A 25,246-nucleotide genomic window follows, 5' to 3' on the forward strand; every position below is an offset into this window, starting at 1 on the left:
AAACACGGCATCTTGTAAGACATTTCATCTCTAATAATCTGTGTGTCATTGGGACATGTAACAAAAAATTTAACTATTCCAATTTATAGAGAAACATTGGGTGTGATATCGGGGTATATTTCCTCTTATAATAATATTAGTGACCAATATTAAGACTAAAAATAAATAATAACTCGCAATCGCAAGCTTATTCGTGAAATTGACTAATTCACAAATATCAATTTAAACTAGCAGCCTCTAAAAGTACTACGTATTTGGCTATATTGTTTTAATGCTTTTTACCCTGAATGATAGACACAATACTCGCCAGAATAAATTAAAATTAGGCACTTGATGAGATGATAAGACGATTGAAAATAGAGTAAATGCCATAGTAGCTTATTCGTCTTTTACTTTTCTAAGGTCAGGTATTAGATACTCGTTATTAATAAAACTCTTAAACTTGATTCGTTTAAAACAAAGGTTACCTTTGTCACACTTGGGACAAGATAAATTTGTACACATAAATGTGAAAACATTAATTCCACTGACTTAACTGAAACATTAACATTTGTTTAAAAAAGTTGTAAATGAACGAGAATATATATAATTTTAGCGATTTCAATTTAAGCCTGATCAGTATGTGAAGTCAGTGGAAGTCATATATAATACTTAAAAAGCCTTGCATATTGGCAGTCCCTTATAATAATGCGCCCCGTAATAGAGTTTCTTAGGAGTTGATCTCCAGGACAGTACCAAGGCTTTCTTAAATGGCTCCGGAGCGCACCCGCTACAAACTTGCATTACTGCCTTCACTTCTGCTTCTGCTGGTTCTCTTTCATCCACCTGTAATGTTTAGGCGATTTGTTAATTAGCCGATATATTTCATAAGTCAACGTCCTTTTTATTTTAATACCTACCATTAATTTCTTATTCTGTTTATACAACTTATTAAGTCATCGGTATCTTTAATAATAATTTCGAGCTATTTGGTTCGGAATTCGTAATTCGAAATATTCGAATTTACTTTTCTGAGAGCCAGGAAATCAACTAATTTGATTTTCCAGCAAGCAATTACTGTATATCATGCATCCCTTATAAAAATGCTGGCAATTGTCGAAACGAATATCATTCTTATACTAAATATTTTAAATAGGAAAGACTCTTACCGTTTGTTTCTGTAAGTTCTGTACTGGTAAATTTCCGACGACACCAGCGAGACCATTCTGTAATGACTCCTGGAACAGTTCATCATCAGTTTCTGTTTCGCCCAATGCTGGGCTGAGAAGCGCTTCGTCGACAATTGACCCATCAGATAGAGCGACCAGACCGCGCTTGTCCTTCTTCCCTGTAAAAATTCGTATTAGCTGATTTGATAAAGCCAAGCAACATAAGTTTAAATTTTATGATTCGGTCAGAGATACTTAATATTTTTCCCAATAAACAAACAGCGAAAAATAAATTTGACTTCTAAAACAAAAAGTTTCTGGTCTAGTGCTGAATAGTTATTATATTATAGTTTTACCTGTTTTTGACTCTTCTGCCAATTCTTTTTCTGGGTTATCACGTTTATCGCGTTTGTTCGAATCTCTTTTATATAGACCATGTGGTGCGGTGTCGTCAATATATTGAACATTAGCTGGATTTAATAAAGATCCTGATAGCAACACCGTAGTTCCTTTCGATGGCCCTAGAGATTGAGCATAATCAACAACTGGTCGTATCGGTCGTATTGGCGTCAAAGGTCTTGACACGATACTCGGTTCTGCTGGCTGTATGCTATTGATGAGCTGTTCTGACACAATCCTATTGGCAAATTGGCCATTTACATAGGGCTGATGAATTTGAACACCATTCGGTAATTGTACTGGGACCATCATTGGCTGTTGGACACCGGCCAAATTAAGATTTGGGTTTCTTTGAATCTGACCCCCAATTAGAACATTGCCATTACCAAGAGGAATGGCTTGAGGTGGCGGAGGTTCGGTCGCAGGTTCTGTGGCGCTATCGACCGGGGTGCCATCGTGCTTGAAGTGATGAGCATGATGGTGTTTATGGTCTTTGTGCGCTTTTCCTGCAGTCAAAGCGACGTGGTATAACTGAAGCATTGTTATTTCACCCATCATACCAGGCTGTTCTGTAATTAAAGTAATAATTGGCATTGTAATTCAAGTAATTGATACTCGTATATTTGTTTTCTTCTAGTCGCGTCCGCGCGCACGTTTGTTGCTACAAATTAAAAGTGCTAATCATAATTAGATACTCACTTATTACGTGTTCTGGTTCATCTTTGTACAAGAATGATTGGTCCTGACCTGACACCGCCACACCACCTCCCTTGATGATATGGCCAACGAGCTGGAAAATGTATTGAGAGCTAATTAACACACAAACCAGAAGGAAAAATAATAAATAACTAGAAAATTTCATGTACATTTTTGGTTAATATTTACGGCAAATTCGCCTTATCAATTATACCCTACATGTAGCCTAGGCTTAGTAGCTCTTAACATACACAACAAAAAAGATTATATTAAAATTAATTCCATTCCATTAATGTAAGTTTTATCATTTTGTTACTGAAATATTACGATGCATTGATAATAATTAACTTGAGTCTATTTTGTTTGTTGAACTTATGACTTTTTAAGCCCTTAATAACTAAGTCTAACAAAAGAAAACCGTAAAGTTTCCTTGTTAACAAAGCTTACAAATAAAAATGGTTTTATTCCAGAATATTTATATGAATAAGTATTCCGAGCAAAAACAAATATTTGGGTATTTTCAAAGAAATAAACATTGTTATGGTAAAGAAAAAAGCTTTCCTGTTGGTAAAAGAGGTATTTATTTCTGTCGATAAATATTTTTCTTTGATCACAAAGCTACTGGAATTGGAGAGAAGAACTTCTTAAAAATAAGCCATTTACCAACTACTTAGTTGTTGTGAGTAAGCCCAAATTCGTAACAGATATTAACAAGAAAAACAAACAAATTTGTCAAAATTTGTAACGACTTAAGGCCAATTAACTATAGACGTTCTCAACTTATAACACAAATATAAATTATTGTTTGCAACATACCCCAAACCGCAGACAATTATCGTTATAAAATAAAATAAAAAATTAGCACATCGCTTTGATACGTTATCTCAAAAAATTGCTGTGTAAGTATTATAAATTTATGCTACTTTTAAATGAACTCGCAATACTATTATATTAAAGTAGTACTATAGTAATACTACAGTAATATACTATAGTAAAGTAGTACTATAGCCCATCACTCGTGTAATAAATCTTTGACGTATTGATAAAAAAAAAGTGTGAATTTGTGTATTGGAGCCAAGTTATGCAAATGAAACGCTCTAATTACAGTGAAGTTCGTGTTTATAATAAATATATATACATATATATATATATAAATATATATATTGTGAAGGCAAAACTAAACTTATTGTGTCATTAAATTTGAAAATGTCTCAATTTAAAATTTCTCTATGTTGGGGCTGCAGTGAGCGACGCAGCGGACCTTAAATAAGCCTTTTTAAGAACTCTTAAGAATAGGTTATCTAGTGAAGAAAGAAACGGAACGCCCGGAGGCAATGATGGAAGCCTTCGTTGTTTTTAGGGAAAAGATATGTTTGTTTTAAACAAAAAACTTTTAGCGTTTTTAATTTCCATTTTTATTAAAGATTGAAATTTCAAAAAGAAAATGTAGTCTGGGTAGCTTTTGAGCCATGGGTATTTTTAAGCTTAGGCGACCTTCATGAAGGTATTGGATTTTTTCTTTTAAAAATACATACAATAAATTTATTATTTTTATTTATTTTGTAGAAACCCCTAATTCCATGATGCTTGTGAACGAATTTTGCACGGAATGTCGAATGTTAGAATAAACAAACACACAATACAAACTCTCCGGAGCATGATGACTAAAATCCTCGTAACAAAAGACTTGTTTTGTCCTCAAAGTTCTTACCTTTGTCCCCTTTTGTTAGGAGATCAGTTTATAAATGACAATTAAATTATTATAACGATGAGATTTTAAGTTGCTTGGGCTTTTGCCTGAACATACCTAGATCTACAAGGGACGTTCTGGTGAATGCCAGGTCAAGAGTACTCTAAAGCGACGAGTTCATATGAAAGGATTAACTTTGGATGAGCGAAAGAAGCAGATATCGTAGTATGCCTAATAAACATATGTGTGAACTTTCAAGCTTTCCTCTGGTCGCTAAATCTGCTAGTTCTTCGGTTTTGGGTACTTATGACTTGAGATTTAACCAGGACAGTCTACGTCTTTCAACGCTTATTAAGTACACACATGTTATGATAACTTACTCTGTTATGGAAGCCCCGGCCGACCCTCTCAGCATTCACCCATATCTGCCATTCACCAGTCTTGCCGTTCCACGATTGACAGGAGTGATACCAACTGCAAATCAAAACGACACAACTTTTAATTACACTCGCAAATTTCAAGTTTCCAAACCAAAACTTGAAAAGAACACGTCATGATGCTGCGTTCAAGTTAAAATCACACTGGGAAAGTTTACAGGTGCTCCCAGCAAAGTTTCATCGTGAAATTTTGTCACATAAAATTGTATTCGGCTACATGCAACGTCAAATAATTAACCAAAAATATGCATTTTATAATTGTGACGCAAATTAAACGAAAAGAAGAAAATATTATGAGCTGATCATTTGTGATATTGGTCCCACGAAATTCTACTTTAATTTTAAAAACGCTAATGGCGGTGATTCTTGAAATGTTGCTTGTATACTAATTCCGACCCTGTTTTTAATTCGACATTGTTTTGAGCAGATGTTTATGATTATGATTAAATTAAATTATTTCTTATTTCAGAGTAATAAATTAGTTTTATGAAAAATATTGATCATAACAAACTCTAAACCAAGATTCCTAGTATCGAGTCGAAACTATCGATACTTGTAACGCATGAACTTAGTGACGTTTAACTCAACTAATCATGTGGTAATGTCTTAACTATGCAACCTAAAGTGTAACTTATTTGCATATGTTCCACAAAGTGTGACTTCGAAACTGGTATTTCGTCTAATTAAAACAAACTTTGGTAATTATGGACTAAGTGAAGCATACAGCTGCTAATACGTTAATATCCAGAATATATTTTAAAATCTACTTTTTACGATTAAGATTTTTTTTAAATAAGTTTTATAGGAGCCATTACGTCGCATGTTATTTCGCATTAAATACTGTCTAACACGGCGCATTAGGCGTTCGAGAAATAAAGCAATCTTGGTCTATAAGTGTTGTTTTGTCTATCCCAAAAAGGATAACGTGATAGGTTTTACAGAACTAGACATAGGTATGTCTAGTTAGGCAGAAGTTTTCTTTTAATTATTTTGTTATATTCTAATAACATTTAATAAAAATATACTACTGCTAAACAGATAAAATCTGTAAAATCAAAAGCTTGACTTTTACTCAAGTATTTGTCGCGCCTTTCAATCTTATCTTAAAGTATAATATAACATTTAAACACATTTACGCAGGCGCGGCTCGTATGTGCCCGCAACTGTTAAAAACCTCTGGTTTTTTGCTGCATGCAACTACATAAATCGATCAATTATGTAGTTCTAGTTTTAGACCGAAGTTAATTCTTGCCGATTACGTCTTCTGTACAATTACAAAACAAGTAATGCCTTATCAAATTATACGCAATTACATACATGAAAAGGGAGCATCTTTAAAAAGTAACGATCTATACGAGTGATTGCATTATCATAAAAATTGAAAATGAGAAACCAAACTTATTTTTATTTATTTTAAGTCAGATGTTCTCTATCAAACGCCCGTGACCTTGCTATGGTATTTTAGAAATTTTACTTTTAATTTAACAGAATAGAAGTAGCATTTTTTATTTACTTACTTCTTATGCTCAGAATTTTCTTAAATATTATCTGGGAGATATTGAAAAAGATTATATTTAAGTATTTTATTTGTGAACTTGTATAATATAATTATATAGATTATATATAAATACATAGATGTGTGAGGTATGGTCCTTTGAGTATTCAAATGAACTCATAAATTTGATTACTAACTGGATTACATTTATAGTCTGTAATGTCATATTTTACTTTAAAGACATTTTATGAAGAATTTAATTTATCTCATTATCCATACTTATATGATTAAAGCGAACGTGTGTTTGTTTGTTACCTCTTCACGGCTTAACCACTGAAACATTCTACATGAAACATAATATTGAGAACGGAGAAGAAATTAGAGTACTTTTCACGTACTGTAGTTAGATATATAATATGACATTACCGGAGTTATAATATTTGTACAAGGCCAACTCCAAATTGTCACATTACTTATTGCAGTTAGTTGGCAAATGTTTGTACTATTGTCTTTTCTAAAAACCTTGGTTAAAAATAACCCCAGTACCTCTTTAACATGAAAGAGGTGTCGAAATTTTATTGTCTTTCCTAATTTTAAACTAAGCATTGACAACATAAACGAATGATAAATACTTATGCCTTAAAAAAAGTCAAAACTGAAAAAACAACATTTAAAAGAAAATCAAACAAAATATCACACCTTCCTAAAAGTGGAATTAAAAAACGGTTGCTTACCTTACCCTGTCATCACCGGATCTGGGTCGTAACCTTCAGATTACGTAAAGGAATTCCGATCATTTTATAGGTTCACACTAAAAGAAATATGATCAAGATAATAATTAGACGTAAAATAGGTAAGTATTGAACGCTTCTTGAAAACCCACCGCGATAATCAGTTGAATTTATATAGCAGACATGTATAGAAGAGAAACATTATCAAAATCACATCACAACTTAAAAAGTAACTAGGACAAATAAAACGTCAAAAGATGGTGGACATACCGTGTGAGGTTGAGAAATGTGAAAAATATAAATTGTTACTTAAAGGATAAAAGGTGAGCACACACACACACACATATTTCAAAAGGAAAGGCTTAAGACAAGAGAAACCTGGAAGTTTCTGAAAAACCGCCCATGTAATCTCTACATACACACAACACGACTTTATTTCTATCGGGATAGACAGAGACAATATTTGTACTATTTACTTTGTCAACCATACTGACAGACAGTTTTACTTCCTGTTACCTTCCTGGATAACTTTTATTAAAGTATCTTATTTTTCGCACTCTGCAACATGTCGAATTGTATCATTCATTCTCGACATAAATAAAACATTATCTCAAGGGAAGTACCCTGGTACTCGTATGAAACTGATTGAATTTGGTTCTAAAATTCTTGTGTAAATTTATATAAAAAAGTAGTTATAATTCATCTATATAATAATTTAGAAAAAGGTTCTTCCAAAAAGGATAAATTCTTATAAGGATAATTTCTATAGAGTATAAAACAAAAACTTATATATTTAGAGGGAGGTGGTAAAAAAGTTTACACTTTTTGTGTTAAAACCTATTCGCATCTTGCAACTCTCGTTTCACTCATTACTTATCTATCGCACTAAGCTCAGGTCTTACTCGAGAGTCACTCGTTACGCCCAGTTTCAATTTGCAGCCCCACCAACTATTCCTTGATGTAATCAACTATTGTCAGTATAGGAAATAAGCAAGTTATAAGTATTTTGCTCCACACATTATATGCCTATCATATTCCTTCTCTTTTTATAAAAATAATCCGCTTTTGGGTAAAATTCTTTCTTGGCATTAATATTTTTATCCGCAAGGGATGATATTTCTTTAAAAAGCTCGGACTATTTTTTTCACATCGAACAAAACCAACTTTCCATTCTTATTTTTCCGGGGAGTAAAGGATAAACGTCCGATTCGTTGCCCGGATATCTTTATACCCGGTCGGTATACGGTCAATTTGATCCATGACAACCACATTAGTGCTCGATCGATTTCTGCTGAACTGTGGAATCACTATACGAGTGTAACAGAGCGTTCATCCATTTGTGAATTACATGAGATAGGTGTCAGTTGGCCTCTTTGGCACAGTGGTGATGTGTTATTATTATTTATGGTGACAAGGTGCCGGGTTCGATCTCCAAACTTAACGAAACATGTACGATTAATATATTGGCCACTTACCATAATATTAGTCTATATTTCAGCCACTTGTTTCGTATACATAAAGTTACGCAGTCCTTGCATACGATATATATTTTAAATTTTATTATATTTTTTGCTATTGTTGATTTTAAAAAAAAGAAAGAAATTCAGTTTAATCATCAGGTCATTCCTACCATAAGACAGTCGATGTAAAGCATGAAACGCCTACATTTATAACGTGATTTTTTTAACATACACAAACACACAAATTCAGCTTCATTCAAGTATCATCGAAAAGTTTGAAACCAATCTCGGATTCCATTTGGGCGGACATGTAAAAAAATGCAGTTATTTTCAAGCCGTCAGTTACAGATCGCGGCCGGCTTGCTTGAGTATCCTGAAAGTACACGCTCTAATTGGTTAGAACAAAAATCGAGCATTCGTACCTTTCGTGCCTCGCCTGAACAGGAAATTGCCGTTTTATTTCTGTAAAACCCACGGCCGCTGTCTGTAACTTGTAAATCAGATGAGCGGGCGAATTTTGCAGCAATTAAATTTGATGATTTAAGTGGCGCAAACATAGTTCTTTTTTCGTTTAGTGTTTTAATTTTGATGAGCAAGTTGGGTTACTTTGTTTATTTGTACACAAATAACTGGTTTATCGTTCCTAACAAGATTTTTTTACTAGGAACCTTAAATATGCCACGGTAATCGTGCAGTGGTTTGCATCTTTTTAATCCTTTTATTGGGCGTAAAGGCCAAGACGTTTAGTAAATGTTTGATACTCCATTATGGTAAACTTATATAAAAAAAATACAATTGAAAAATAAACTTTTAGTCATTCTCCAAACTAGGTACAAAGAATCAATTCCTATCAATATAATGTGTGACACACGTAAATATTAAAGCAATGTAAACATTAAAAATACGTGTTTTGATGTTGTGACCATTATGTTAGCAATTTGAATTACATAACTTTCGCTGTTGAAGCCACCAATCGGTTTCATGCCGACCCAGTTTGTAAGAGAGATGGTGACTTAATGTGAACTTTCATTTTCTTAGTATGCATGGTAGGTTAACATGGTACTCAATCAATGAGCAACTAGCTCCCGTATTTTACAAAACACGTCCCTGTAGAATCACTCAAGTGATAAAAGCAGAGCAGACATTTCATATTTTATTTTAATATGATACTTGTGTTACTAACAAACATAACGAGCAAACATTGTTACGGAGGCATGAGATTTTCTACGTTCTGTAAATGCACTCGTGAAGGAAATTGCTCGTCCTTCGTTCCTGCATATTCCTGAATAATATAAAATCACTTCGTGTAAAGTAAACATCCTCTTTACATTTCTGATATTACATTCGCATAAGTATTACATTTTTAAAATAAATGTGAGTTAGGAACGTATAAAGTAACGAGCTCGGAAATTGTTGTTGCCTAAAAAATAACTCTTATATAGGAACATTACAAATTGAAAAGCAATGATAATTGTGTTTTTGACAAACTTGACAGTGATAAAGGAACATTTATCTTTTGATCTAATATTGTAAACCAGAATAAGACCACTGAAGGAGTAAAAATTAAAACTCAGCACAAAGATCCAATTGAATTGAATAATGTTTGTGGATGATTTTAAATGATTCAAATAAGACTTCATCAATAATGAGAAAGATCATGAGATAATGAGAAAGTCATACAAAAACCAAACTTACGTGTTCAATTTTAGCGGGTAGTTCAGCCTGAAGAATGTTTGTCCATGTACTGCCATGCTGAAGTAGCTTGCCTCGTTGGTGTTAGAGATCCAGGCCAGAATCTCTTTAGGACTGTCCTCAACTGCAGGCGAAAGGGAAATTAAATTGATTTTATTATTTTTAAAATAATTAATTAGCATTCCGTGTTGCTACAATATACAGCGCAAGTATAGAAGAAGCGACGGAATAAATACACCGCAGCGTTATCCACAATGACGTAGTCGATAAGTCGATAGTAACTTATTTTACCATGAATCGAAATTTTGATTTGATCTAAGTCCCCTGGTCCTGGACCTGGTCCCCAACCGAGTAGAATAGGACCATTTTCAAATTCTTTTGATGTTGATGTTTATAGACTTATTAGTATACCAAATCTTTCTCAGAAGGTTTGAGTTCTAAAGTCCGCTAGCTAAGTTAACACAAACGGTACGATTACAAAAATTAAAATATAACTTGTACGTCTATTACAAAATACTTATTCCGTAAATAACCTCAACAAAAATTTTTTGGTAAAAAGTTCAAATATTACTTTGTAAATAAAATAAGCCTATAGATTTATTCGACGCTTAAGTAATTCACTTCGTTGTAGTTCTCCCCTTTAGTCTTTTAAAGAAAAACTGCACCAGACTTTTTCCAGGTAATTTAATGCAAATGCCTTCAGAATTGAGTTTTGAACGACAAAGAGTTGCCATAGGTTTCTTATTTTTACCCGTTTTGTCTCGCTTCATGGGCGCTGTAAAGGAGTGTGAGAGATTTTAATAGCGCCTAGAGTGCTTCAGAAATAACTTGTTAATCTAATAACTGCTATCAGTAAAATAAACTGAAAACTGTTAAAAGTCTGAAAGTAACGGCAAACTCTGAACGCAATCGCGACCCGGCGACGCGTTAAAATTGCAATTCAAAAACATGTAAAATGGAAATGTTCACTGCTGCCATTGTTTTTTAACTTCAGGCAATATGAGGCGAGTACAAAATAAGACAATTAATTACATGACATAACAATAATTTAGAGATAAGTTAAGCTTGAAGGAGCCTACATTGTTTTGGAAAGTTTATTTACGTGATAAAATAGCACAGTAATCATTGTAGCGTCGTTATTAAGGATTACAAAAATAAAATATATTATCTGCCCCTAAACCCCTACATATAATTTAAGTACGAGTACGAAGTTTAAACCATAAGAACTTTTGCTGGACGTATTTAAATTAATAATGGTATTTTTTTTTACCGGTTCGTATTTACGCCGCATACAAACAAATTTTCTAATAGTATTATCGTCACTGGTCGATAGTTATAATTCTAGTCATAAACTTGAAGTAGAAAGTTGATTTTCTATGTACGTCTATAAAACGCTTTTGGTACTTAATAACGGTTATATTACTAGCACATTAAAACTAATATCTGTATTAGATTTATGTGAAGAGCCTCTTGCGTAACTTATTCATAAATATATGATTTTGTAATTACACTTTTATGTAGTTACGAAGTTGTACTTTGTGTATTTGACAGAAAATTTAAATGCTCATATATACTTATTTAAAATTTCCTTTAATACATTGTTACGATATATACAGGATTGATCCTACAAGGATTCCGTTATTCAGAGATATGGAACCATAATTACCGCATGAAAAGAAAAATAATATGATCGTGATTTATTTGAACGTTCGAATTTATTAATGGGAAGTTCTATAAAGCGATTTCGGAGAAAAACAGTATTAAACCCACAGAAGTTTGTTTTTTGTTATTTTGTATTTCTGCTTAACATTTTTATTCTTGGAATGAGTATTTTTATGTACTCTTGAGATCTGTAATTAAAATGTGTACTTAAATGGTTTTATTCGCATTTATTTTGAATTCAAATTGTTATCTCTTTTCTTAAGAATTAACAAACATAAATATCAATCAATAATGAGGTTATTTTGGTATTACGTTTTTTTTTTCTTCCGCATGGAATGCTTACAATTTATATCTAAGTATCTCCATACTCATTTTGTTATAAACTAAGAAACAAATCGGAAATTGTGATCGACAAGTTGTCGCTTCTTTCGTATGACGTAATTTTTCATCCCAAAAAGACCAAATGGCCTCAAACACACTTCAAAAGACAACATTACCTTTAAAAATAGAATGAAAATGTCAGGCCAAGACAATAGACCCGTATAATTATAAAATTAAAAACGCACAATACCCAACATTATTAAGTATAAAGTTATATAACATCGTTATACAAATTTGCAACTCTTATGAAATAGGTGTGGCATTGTTCTTTCAATGAATTTACTGTCAGTCTGTCCAAAAATCGCACGTATTGTGTCTGAATAAGTGAATAAACCCGTGATTTTACACAGCTTTGATTGCGCTCGGAAACTTTCTGAATATTATGTTTTAAGTGACAATCATGGAAATCTGAATAATTACAAATGTCTATAACGACAACATTCGTGTCTTAATGAATCAATTTAAGTAACAAATTAATTTTCAATCAGGAATTATATTGTATCTCAAGAATAAAATACCTATAGATTTAACATGTAAATTTAAGAATTTGTATATCCAAAAATAAATTGTGTATTGGTTTATGTAGGTATATAAAGGATATTTTTTATTCTTTTTAAATAATCCGATTCGATTTTAGCAACGAATACGTGTAATTGATACAAAATTATTTTTTATTTGAAAACATAGTTCGATGTAATTTATGATTATCTTTATGCGTTATTGATTTTGTATTACGTTTCACCAGTTCCATGAAAACATTTGTGTATTTGGTTTTGTTAAAAATAACAAATTTATCAAAATAACTGAGCAATCAAAATAATAAATTTCTAAACGTACCACAGTTATATGAAATAATTATAGTAAGTATTAGTTTCTACACGTTTTTATTTATTTCAAATCCAATGCGAACACTGTTTTTTCAGGAATTAAAAATCTCCTTTTCAATTTTCTTAATGGTTCGAGGTGTAGACTTGATAGAAGTTAGAGGTTCGCTTTCTGTTCCTGAAGCGTTGGCAAAGTCCAGATATCCATTGAACCACCCCACCATGCCTGCATAAAAACCAATGTGAGCTCATCTTACATTGGTTTTTTAGTCTAACTATGTAGTGTTCAAAATAATCCTTTTGTTGGCAGTTTTTAACCAAATTGATGAACTTAACCGTAAATTTGAACTTTATTAATATCTTACATTTTAAATGTACGAATAAATTAAATAACAATTAAGAGTTATGAATCATTTGTAGGATAAAAGCTATGTCCAAAATTTGTTTCAAGTATAAACTCGTGATTATATTTTAGTCATTTTTTACATAATATTTTATATTGAATGGAATTTTACCACAAAAATATGAATGTCACATGAATAATATTTTCATAATAGATATTTTTAATTTCAAATAAAATAAACTCACCTGAATATGAAAACAAAGGATGATCGTCTGAGTGATTATGGAACTTCGTCCACATACAAAGGGTGAACTCCTTCAAATCCGGGAGGCTCTTATCGTATTCCATGTACTGGTAAGCCAGTTCTTGGTTCATAGAAACCTTGTGGATACTGCATGTGTCACTTGCTGGAACCGTGCTGATCAGACCTCCAAACTTATTAGGGTACGGCCTTCGGTTTAGGATCTTGAGGGATGGTCTGGGAAAATAATTACGATTAATTTTTCGAATTTGAAGAAGTGATTCTTAAAAATATTATAATATTTCTATTTTTGTGTTTTAGGTCATTATCACAAATTCTAGACACCAGGATGTGGGACAATAAATTTTTCAATTATATTGTCAATAAAAAGTTGCTTATTTTATTTTTATTTCAACTCATATTAAATCGACCTTTACTTTGTTACATTGTGTTTCCTGGAATCCAGGAGCTCTGATATTAACACGTGTATTTGTTTTGTCTCGAAATGAGATTCAGTGGTATTGAATTGGGTTGACTCATTTGTGTCAATAGCAATATTCGTGTGCCGATGGTTTGACCTGTGCAACAATGTTTGCATGAAATTCAGGAGAAAACGCTTCCACAACACCAATAAATCAACAGAAATTTAGTGAAAACGTTTTTATTGAAAATGCTCAATCAAAAAAGAGTTGTTCTACAAAAATGACTAAAGGATTTACTAGATATCTTATGTAGTGTTAATTTATTATGAATATAATATAAATCAAATATCATAATAAGAGATCATTATATTGATAATATTAAGTCAACATATAGGCATGTTTAGCTAGAGGCGTGCACAGAACGAGCTTTGTCATGGGATTACAAATGTGACCACATTAATTATACAAAGTAGTTCTCTCCTGTTTTGACGGATATTGTATGATATTCAAAGGTTCTATCCAGCACATGACCGGATATTCCGCCTTTTATTTTTGATAAATATAATTAATCATTCCTTTTTCTCTACGTGTGGGCAGAGACGATATCTTTTGTCTGTGTGGTGTCTTCACTAACATCACACACTATCAGCCAATCACAGTCACAATACGACGCGCTTAACCAATAGCAGCGAAGAATCAAAAGCAAATCTCAAATGTCACACGCCACTAAGCCACAGCGCATACGCTAAATCGCGCAAGCAAAGATTTCATGGATTGGAGCATCAATATAACCTCTGACTCAACATCATCGGAGCCGCGGTTCCCAAGGCATAACACATAGCCTGGCGTAAGATTTTTCCTTTGTGGTCGTCGACGCGAACTATCCCTAGCATACCGATTCACTAGTGTAGCGGCTACACCTGTATACTTATTTTATGCATTAGTCTAGGTCTTTAGTCTTCCAAACGTTCTTTGTAAATCTCGAAAAATTAAATACTTACGAAGTTTCCAATGATCTGTCCGAAGACTTAACGTATGTGGAGTAAGTGACAGATGAGGCTGGCATTATGGGCTTCCAGTCGTCTTCTCTGGCCAGCGCGACCGCCAAGAAGGCACAGAGCAGAAGATATCTCATTTTCTAGAACAAGAAAATTTAAACGTTTGGTTGATTCTTATCGGCTTCCGGCACAAAAGACTACTCCATCTCTTCTCTCCTCTCTCTCTCTCTCTCTCTCCTCCAATTACTGAGCGTAATCGCGTTTTAATCATTATCGATGCTGCGTGAAGTTTCATAAAAGTCAGGCGGTAGTCGCACCGAGTAATTAATTTCGTTTTATTGGAAATTAAGTGCGTTTGACCTTAATCTGCCTGTTGGTAAGAGGTGAGTCGGAAAAATGAGGTGCTTGCACGGCAAGCTTTAATAATGCCTATTCACTTTTGCCTTTAAAATCTCTAAGATGTCGAATTTTTATACCTATGGATAGGAAAGTCTATCTATGACTAAAATTTAATTTAGTATATGTAATCAATGGCTTCCATTCTTTAATTTACATAACGATTGCTCACACCAGATTCCGCGTCTAAAATAAATATATGTAGGGTTGCGGTTTTATTGAAACGATTATTTGCATAATGAGGATTAATTACAGGTTAATTTACATAACCTGGGCGCCTTTGTGTATTGTTAACGTGGATTTCATGAAAGCGGTTTGAGCCAAACTACAGGACGCTGCGGTCAGCTAACATTGAATTTCGGACTTTATTCGTTTGCGCCTCATCTAGACTTACAATGCACGGTGTTTGCGTAGTTTAAACGTGATTGGATAAAAGTGTTTATCAAACCAATTTATCCACAAATTCTTCTTACAGCTCAACATGTATTTGACAGTGTTGTCTGTAGTCTGAGTTGTGGTTTATTCCACTTTGATCACCTGGGTGATCAAATTCCACATTTTTGTGTCCTTTTGGGGTTCAAATCGGTTAGAATACTTACACGATTTTCTTATCTTTTTAGCGCAAAAATATACTGCAAAAGTTTTGGAAAGTAGTTGTAAAAGATATTAATGATTATACTTCTTCCCAAATCTAATAGGAAACATGAATCACGACCATTTGCTCGTAATTTCGTAAGCGCAATTTCCCGTTTCCGTGTGTATGTCAGAAATCCTACATAGTGCAGCTTCCTGCCACCAGTCCCTTACTCGGGAGAGTTTTGTGTTGAATATTTTGTATATGCGGTAGACCAAACTGCATAGTTATAACATACCAGAATATTTAAAGGGCATATCGATTAAGGCACTAGGTATTGAGTTTCTTTGGAAAATAGACCTTCGACGCACAATCATATCATCGTAGGTAAGTCCAGTTATATACCCTTTAAGTTATGCTCACTCGGTTAAACACATCGGAATGATATTTTCGATAGTTTAATCGTGAATTCCGATATTAACCCGCTCCATTTCGTCGTATATTAATATCGCATTGATTAAATACAGCAATTTGTATATTTTCTTGTTGAAAACATAATCCAAAAGAAAAGTATAACATAAACATGTCTGAGTAATATTTCTACTGATAGTTTGAATAACGTTCTCTTTAATTCACTACTGCTTATGACACTCAATGGTAGAATGATAATTAATTAGACCTTTTATAAACACTATATACTCATGAAACGGATCTCCGTTTTATAATAAACGCGTCACGAGTTTAAGTCCTTATTAAGTAAGTACTACGCTAATTAAGTATAAACATGTGGTTTAACTATCCTTATATTATACTTACACTATATAGAATACCTACTTGTGTTAAGACATTAACGTACACGACGAGTAGTAGGTATATTAGTTGAATTCTTACGGAAGATATTATGTTGTGTGAAACCATGTAGAAATAAAGCGAACATTCAGGCAACTGTGTCACCACCAATCTGACAGCATGTAAAATTTAAATGCTGTGATAAGAATGTAAAAATTTATGGATAGGAAAAATGTTTTCATTCTTTTCAATAAATAAATTTTCAATAATGCATTCTTGGATTGGAATTTTTCTTTTAGGCGACGGGCTAGCAACCTGTCACTATTTGAATCTCAATTCTATCATTAAGCCAAATATGTAGCTCAATGTGGCCTAACAGCTTTTTCAAGACTATTGGCTCTGTCTACCCCGCAAGGGATATAGACGTGATTATATGTATGTATAATTCATTCCTGCCGAAACTAGTTTCGGCAATGCCTTAGAATTGGTTTATGTCCTTGTAAGCACTTTTAGCCATCTTCAATGATCACTGATAAATCTACTGCAAAACTCGCGGAACAGAATTCCTACTTTTAATAGCCTCCATATATATGTTAATTTGAATCTTACATTAGAATCAACTTCACAGGCCAATTTCATATCACGTTTCCCGCAAATGTCTATTCCTGTCGCCAGTATTAGATTATCGTTTTTTATTTCTTATCTCATGATAAGTCTAGTAAAAGTTGACGTGCATTTTGATAGTCCGATGAACACGTCCGATCTCACAAACCTTAGCTTGGAAAAGTGGTCGAGATCCGAGGTGAAAATTATTCCTGTTATACTAGTTATTAATCATTACTCATTGAATACTTTTTCTTGCTCTCAGCGAGGCTTGATCCTGTGCCGTGTGGTTTCTGGCACTTTAGAATGGAACCACTTAATATCTTTCTAAAAGCTAAGAGATAGGCTTATAAACTTGGGATTTCTCTTGATAGATCTTGAAGGCGATGGGCATGCTATCGTGAAGCCGATCTCGAAAAAATTTAATGACCACGTTCAGCTATTGTCTATGTCCTCTCCGCAAGGGATATAGACGTGACTTTATGTATTTATGATCTTTTCAGCTTGGTCTTAATGAGTAACGGTAACAGGAAAAGTTAATAAAAAATTACAATTTAAAATCAATTTTCTGCTTTTGTTAATAATACCTACAGGTATTATATATACATTCGTTGATTAAAAAAAAACTATCTCAGTGAATATATTCTAACACAAAAAATGGGAAGTTAAATAGAATCTTTGTTCAATGATTGAGTTGAACAAAAAGGATTATGATTGCTATTATATTTGCTGACAGTTAACTTGTACCTTTGGCACCTATTGATTTAAGAGTACACAAAACGCACACGTAACGTCAGTTGTAGATCCAAAAGGTCACGTTGAACTGACGGTGTTGTTACTACATCCCAAATGTTTTTTTTGCTACCAGACCAACATAAATAATATTAACTTCCATATATTAGAAATACAATCTCTAATATATGGAAGTTAATTAGAGATTGTATTTTGTTTCATTCTCGAAAAAGGTTGTTTGACTAGATTGTTATAATTACTTGTTGACAGAATAAGGGAATATTAAGGCGGGATGCATGCATAAAGGATTCCTGGAAATTTTGTAAATATTGCGTAAGTAGAAAGCCTTTGGTAAGGTATCGCATATTTATAATTGAGTTCTTTGAAATTAGAAATTAAATTTGTTATTGTGTTAGTTACTTAGGATATTATACACACGCGTACGTATATAAGCCTTGTGAGGTAGACAGAGCCAATAGTCTTGAAGAGAATGAAAGGCCACCTTAAGCTGTATGGCTCAATGATGGAATCTAGATTTAAATAGTGACAGGTCCATTCATCCTTTGGTACATGGGTAATGTAAAATTTTTACCAAAATTTTAACTGATGTATTAATGTAAGTATTTACGTATTTTTCTACTTGCCATCTGGAAGTATTTATTTAGAGTTAGGATTTCTCAGAATTCCCACGGGAACGTTGATAGACGAAATTTTTATTTTGACGCGACCGTTTAATATATTTTTGAATGAAAACGCTCACATAATCCTTAAAACAGTCTCAAAGCAGGTTAAGGGTACCAATAAGTGTAGGTCTTATCTCTCTGGTTGTTTATAACCTTTCGGAATTGTGATCTTAAAGGCTTTACCGGAGACTTACGTAATCCTCACACGGTGTACAATTTAGGTACCGATTTCCACCACGATTTATCAACAGGAAGTTTTTAAAATCCGGTGTAAACTGGACTGGATAGAATTCTAGACAAAAACAAAACAGTCTATTGATGTTCTATGACACCTACTTAGATCTAGGGAACATATAAATGAACCTTGCATCTCTCTCATCAAAGTGTATTTCTGATTGCAACCGTATCTTATCATTAAATTTCCGATTCTGTTTAACGCGGCATTTATCAAAATGTTACTCAAAGTACCCTGTACTTCCTCACAACAATGTTATCCTTTACTCGCATCATATGACATTTTAAGATAGAGCTGGAGTATATACCGCAAACCACACTTCAAGCAACATGTTTATCTTACGTAAAAGCTTTTCATAGAAAATGTTATTTTGTGCAAAAATACATGTTCGGATCATAATCTATTATAAATGCTATTCTATTTGATCTAACCAGATATAACTTTAAGAACTCAAAATAAAAAAAAACCTAGGAAGTGCGAGTCGGTCTTTCGCACGAAGGGTTCTGTACAATTACGTTCTAATCGAAACTATCCCTTAAATCAAAATTGTGACTAATGTTTTTTAAATCTTCATTTCGTACTAAGTTTTTAATTAAATTGAATACACTCATTGTTCTTAAATTGAAAATAGTACAGTCATTTTCTACTTTACAAGCGTATAATTTACAAAATATTTGTATACCTAATAAAAACACTATTTTAACAAATTTATTTTTCATTTACAAAGATTTAACTAAATTAAAAACCATAAAGTACCTACGCATAGTGTCCGAGTAAAATGGGTGGCACTTATGGCCCGATAGACAGACATGACGAAACGATAAAGGTGCCGTTTTTGCCATTTGGCTACGAAACCCTAAAAGCGTTTCCACTAGATTACCGCCTGTCATTCTAAAATGTCAGTCATTAGAAGTTGCATTAGTATCAATTGCTTAATATCAAGTATTTGTTTATGCAATTAAGGTCGTTACCATTTCTCTTTTACACACATAGATAGATTGCAATTTCTGTATCTACCTACACCATATTTACAAAAGTATACATACATATAATCAATCACGTCTTTATCCCCCTTACGGGACAGGCAGCGCCAACTCTTGAAAATACTGAAAAGCTACAGCAGTTATCCATCATCATCAAAATTAAGGTTTTTAAAATATTTTAACAAATCGTAGGTAGTCAAAAAAATAAAAAAGAAAACCGCCGAAAATTGAATCAAACAATTAGTTTTAAGAAAATTATTAATGCCTTGTTTTTCTCATATAAATACAGCACAGCCCTGCACTAACTAACATTTTTACCTTTAGCTTTGATAATTAAAAACAGCAATTCCTTAATGAGTTACGCTGAAGTTATCTCGTAGAAATACAGGGATTGCACTAAAATAAATGCGATACTGCATCCTGTTTCAGATGAATCAAATGCCAATTGTCATTGAATTCGTCGAAACGGTCTTCACCCACTAGAAATTCACTTTATATAACCTGATCAGACAACAGTAAAGGTGGCAACTTTTATACAATTATCTTTTATCAGATCAACTAGCTTTTCTACCGAGCGCTTATTGATTTTATTGTTAGCTAATTTGCAGACATAATGCAATTTGATAGTAAGAAATGAATGAATCTAGATATAATTTTTTTTTCAAACGTCTGTTGTTCAAAATTTAATTGCACAATTTCTAAAGCGATTTTAATGGAAAGTTGACTGTCAAATATCAAACAAAAATAATTGAGTTTTTCTTCGTCGTTCTCACCTATTTATTTATTCAGTTGGGTCTTTTGTCCTAAAATATATTTTTTAAAGATTATAATTAATATTCATACTAAGTACCCTATTAAGGAATTATAATATTAAGTAGAATAATATTAAGTAGTATATTGTCATTAATTACATAAGATAAACTACTTATTTAATAAAAATATGAGTCATTCTAACGGAACTACATTTGTTTCTATAAGATTTCACACGATCACGTGACGCGACCAATATGAGTTTATCACGATACCATTATGACATCAATTGTGACGACTCGGTCCGAACACTGTTGAGCACATAACACGCATGCGATACGACGCGACGCGATGTGAACAAATACATACAAATGTTATTATCTTACTTATCAAAATCATACAAATGTTATATAAGTAAATTCAAAAGAAAGTAAATATTTTCTTTTCTTCTTATACCATACAATTTATCACTTCCATGGAAATCTATTTTTTCAAGAGAGCCATTAGGTGTTTGTCATTCCAATTTCTTGATTACATACATCGCGTTTGTCGCAAGTGTAGTGCATTCAGACTTGTTCATCTCGAGGTCATTAATCGAGTCACAAGACGTCCGCGTACGGAATGCGGCACTCCTTTCACTATCATGACTTGCCATTTCTTTAATTAATTTGCGATTAAACATACACACACACTTATGTTATACGTTGTTTGCAGAAGAAGGTAAAATATTTTTACGCAAATAACAAACAGAAATATTGATAGCGGAGGTTTTTTTTATAGATCTCCTTTGTCATCCTTGGGGAAATGAATATAATATAAATTAAATGGCTCGTTTTAACGATCGTCTTATGACGCATCATCAAACGCGGCTCGTGTAAAATTTGTTAAGATTTTATTTCTTTTGTATGTCTTTTTGTAAATTGAAGAATCGTTTCTTATTTTTACGAATATATTTTGCCGCAAACTGGTTTTTAATATTAAAATGAAAAAAGTTGCCAAATTGTTAAACACAAACCCATTAACAGCCGATATTTATGGTCGTGACACTGCATTAATAATGGCACCTTTGGACCATAATTTATATATTGGAGAAGCAAATTAGTTTTGATACCTAAGTAGAAATTAATATTGCTAACAAATAAATTATGATCTCGGTCAATGTTAAAAGTCCCTTAAGCAATATTTTCGTAATATTTGTATTCGAAAACAAACTACTTTTAGCAATTAATTTTAGTAGATACTTGCAGTCAACATAGAGGCAAAAAAAATATCTGATAAATTGTATTAATTCTGGCGAGAACAAGATTGATTCTTGTTTTCTTCGGTTTGCGATAAGTGAAAATATTATGCGCCGTTATTACATAATCGTCCGGGCTGGTAGTAGTGTAGAGGCGATGTACTTTCCAGCGATCGTGTTGCATCTCATCAGCTGGCAATACCGAGCACCTAAGCTGCAGGGCTGACCGTGATTGGCGGCAGCGGATATTAAAAGCTAGACCACAAATCACTGAATCTACAGATATGGAATGTTGCAGGGAGTACTTAAGAGCACTTCCAAGTTCTATTTTCTATTAAAGACATATTTGTCAATTTCTTATCAGTTTGCTCTGTATACTTTGTGTAAGGTAAGGCATAAAGACGTGGTGTGTAGAGTTATCTTATTGTAAATCAGCTCAGCAGCAGCAGAATTCCTCCTTATTTCTGATTTCATAATATATTTTCGCTCACTGTGAAACAGATTTTTGTGGTCTCTTTATAAAAAAGAAGCCTTTGAAATTTATCCCTGCCAAGGTTTCTTTCCCAGATAATATTTCGACTGAAGTATTCATTACTCTTATTAAACGGAGACCGAGATAAGTAATATTTAAAGCAAATGAAAGATTTCCCAGATCATAATTACTTATTTTTAATTTGTGTAAGAAAAAATAAGTTTGACTAAAAGAGGTTTCCATATCGTATTTCAAAAGAATAAAAGTTTTTTTTTATTAATTAAGCTACGACGTCCGCAAAGGACAGATAAAGAAACAGGTCTTTATCCATTACGAGATAGACAGATCCTGACTTGAAGATAATGTTAAGCTGGATGGTATATTCAAAGATGTGACTTTTCAGCTTTGAGATTCAGAGTTGTGACAAGACCCAACGTCGAAATAAAATTTTGCACTAATCCATGTAGGAAAACTGGAGCAAATAATCAAAATGCAACCTCCGGTATGCGCGCTCGTGACGCTACGTCATGTCTCATGTCACGATATAAACTACTTACACGCTTACGCATCTGAATTGGAGCCAGCCGAGCGCGTCCACTCGCTTTCAACTAAGTCACTGGTTAATTCTTACGCCACTGTCATATGTAACAGTTGTGTTACGTGGTGCGCCGAGTCCATCCATTTTGGCTTACCCGACTGTCATAGGACCGAAGTCAACATATAACCACGGATTAATAATAGTACTGAACAAAATGACGAATGAACGTATGCGTCGGAATATTATTAGCATTGAAAAATTTTTATTGATCAGAAATTTTTCTTGAAGTATGTTATTGATATCAAATTGAAGTTTGAATTATTGTGTGCGATTGTTGTTGCCGATATTTGTGACATTGAAAAAAATTGCTCAAATCGTCATAAACCCAGAAAGTCACAAAAGAATCGGAGCGTGTCAATTAACTCAGGGATGAGTGTAGTCTTTTTTACTCGTAAAAAGTAAGTTACAAAAGTATTGCTTTTTATTAGATCCTTAATCACATTTTATGCGCAAAAAATTATAAGCAGTATATAGCAATATAATATATTCAGGGATTGTTTCAGTTCTGCGTTTATCTATATAAAAACATTTTTCTCTTTCATAAAGTCTTTACTACTTACTTCTGTAATTCATTCACATTCATATTTTACGTATTCGATAATTTGTTTGGCAAGGAATAATAAAAATGTATAAGTAAAAGCATCAACAGGTATTAAAATTAATAAAAAAAAACCTCACTTCGTACCTTTACCATCATTGGTTACAATCTCCCTCGGATATAAATGGCGAACGAGAATATTACGAGTATATTTAAAATTCTATGTTATTTTATTGAAAATTCTATTCGTATATCCAATATTAGCTCTTCCGTACATTAGCGTATTAAAAAATATTTCTTTTTCCCAATGGAGCAGCTAAGAACTACTTTTTACTGCGTGCCAAATACCTGCGCACTTATATGTTTCATCTACATTCATCAATTATAACAGTCAGCATTAAAGCTGACCAACTGTTTCTCAACTGACCACAACCCATTAAACTTACTTTATAAAAAGTTGAAATGCTTATCGTAAGTTATACAAAAAAGCAGTCTTCTGTAAATCTATCTTAGAATCTCATGATCACACAGTTACCCCCGCGTGCGCACATAAAATTAAGTGTGTAACATTTAAAACTAAAAAGTAATTGTTCAAACTTAGTGTGACGTCTTTATCCCATTCGGTGAAGACAGAGCCAATAATCTCGAAAAAATACGTTTAGCTCAATCGGGTTATGATGGAATTGAGATTCGAATAATGACAAGTTTAAAATCTATCTATCGCCTTAAAATTATGAATCCTTGGGGCTATATCTAGCTTAGCTATGTGATAAGCTCCGTAAATATTATTTTATTTATTTACATCCGTCAATAACAATAGTCAATAATCATGATTCAGATACAGATTCCAAATCAAAACGTTTCTAACAATGAAAATATTGAAGAATTAGATTTTTTGCGACGCTTTCACAAATAAAAAATACAATTTGTTTGTTTTCCAAATAATTGGTTTTCAATGCCCGGTTTCGTGAAATTCGAGTATTTGTTGTTGCTTGTTATAAGCCAAATTCCCAATACCAATAGACATTATGTAAATTAATTTTCCTGAAATTATGTTTAAAATTATATTTGATAGTGTATTGTATACACGACTGTGTTAGTATTCATTACTCAATAATTCATTTTGCATTTACTTTTATTTTATAATAGCGTTTGCTTTGCTATCGCGTAAATTCACAGAAAAATAAAAAGGTTTATGTTACTCCTGAAAGCTTTGTTTTGTAGTTTTTAAGTTTATTGGTTACAAACAAAAATAAAAATCATAATTACTCTTTTTTATATATTAATATGAATCAGTTAATATTTTATTCAATTTCATAAATGTAAAATGCACATACAAAAATAATAGTCTAAGATTGGTTGAAAAGAACATTTACCAAAGCAAATTACATATTTTGCATTTTCCACTTAGAAGGAATTAATGAATTATAATATGTATCAGTGACTTTTCAAAAAACGCGAGCACGTGGTCACGTAACAGTATTTTATTACATTGTTATGTCCGAATAAATTCGCAAAGCAAAAGTCGCGGGCGCAAGTAAATTGAAAAGTACTTACGATATCTTGCAATGCGAGCGCGCAGTTAGTTCGTCACACACCGACTGTTGTGTGGTCGAATGTACCCCACCAGAACTCTCCTACCTTGATGTGATGTTACATTTGCCAATGATGTACAAGTTGTGTCATATTCTAAACGTGTTAGTTAGCTCTTTCCCCCGGCTTCACATGATCCTAGTACGCCTGAGTACCAGGCCGTTTTTGAGACAAGTCTTTTATGATACCCGAATTGTCATTAATGCGATTTTGTAAACTATCAACTGTCTACTTTAAGCGCGCTAAAGCGAATTAAAGAAGCATAAAAATAAACTTTAACATTCGAAGTAATGTCTTTTCGATTATAAATATGACTATTCGAGATATACCTAACGAGAATTGCTTTATCTGCTCGTTAGGGATATCTCCTCGAATAGTCTGGAGAGCTAATTATTTAGTGCAAGGTTATAAAGCAATAGAGCTTATTTATTCATCCAAGAATGA

The 25,246-nt window shown here is 32.9% G+C and overlaps 2 protein-coding genes across 14 annotated transcripts in view; one reads left to right on the forward strand and one right to left on the reverse strand.

Annotated features, from left to right (window-relative positions):
- Window positions 1–24,874, reverse strand: LOC106133913 (uncharacterized). The gene is made up of 9 exons (XM_013333778.2): window positions 24,767–24,874; window positions 14,623–14,759; window positions 13,204–13,436; window positions 9,752–9,872; window positions 4,314–4,407; window positions 2,247–2,337; window positions 1,505–2,116; window positions 1,149–1,327; window positions 1–825 (listed from the first exon to the last, which is right to left on the reverse strand). Exons 2-9 carry the CDS (start codon window positions 14,754–14,756, stop codon window positions 652–654), a joined length of 1,638 nt encoding a protein of 545 aa, XP_013189232.1. The 5' UTR covers window positions 14,757–14,759; window positions 24,767–24,874; the 3' UTR covers window positions 1–651.
- Window positions 1–25,246, forward strand: part of LOC106133912 (coiled-coil domain-containing protein AGAP005037) — a 144,118-nt gene that overhangs the window by 85,143 nt on the left and 33,729 nt on the right. The gene's annotated exons all lie outside the window — the stretch shown is intronic.

This window comes from Amyelois transitella, chromosome Z, assembly GCF_032362555.1.
Source record: "Amyelois transitella isolate CPQ chromosome Z, ilAmyTran1.1, whole genome shotgun sequence".
NCBI classification, from domain to species: Eukaryota; Metazoa; Arthropoda; class Insecta; order Lepidoptera; family Pyralidae; genus Amyelois; species Amyelois transitella.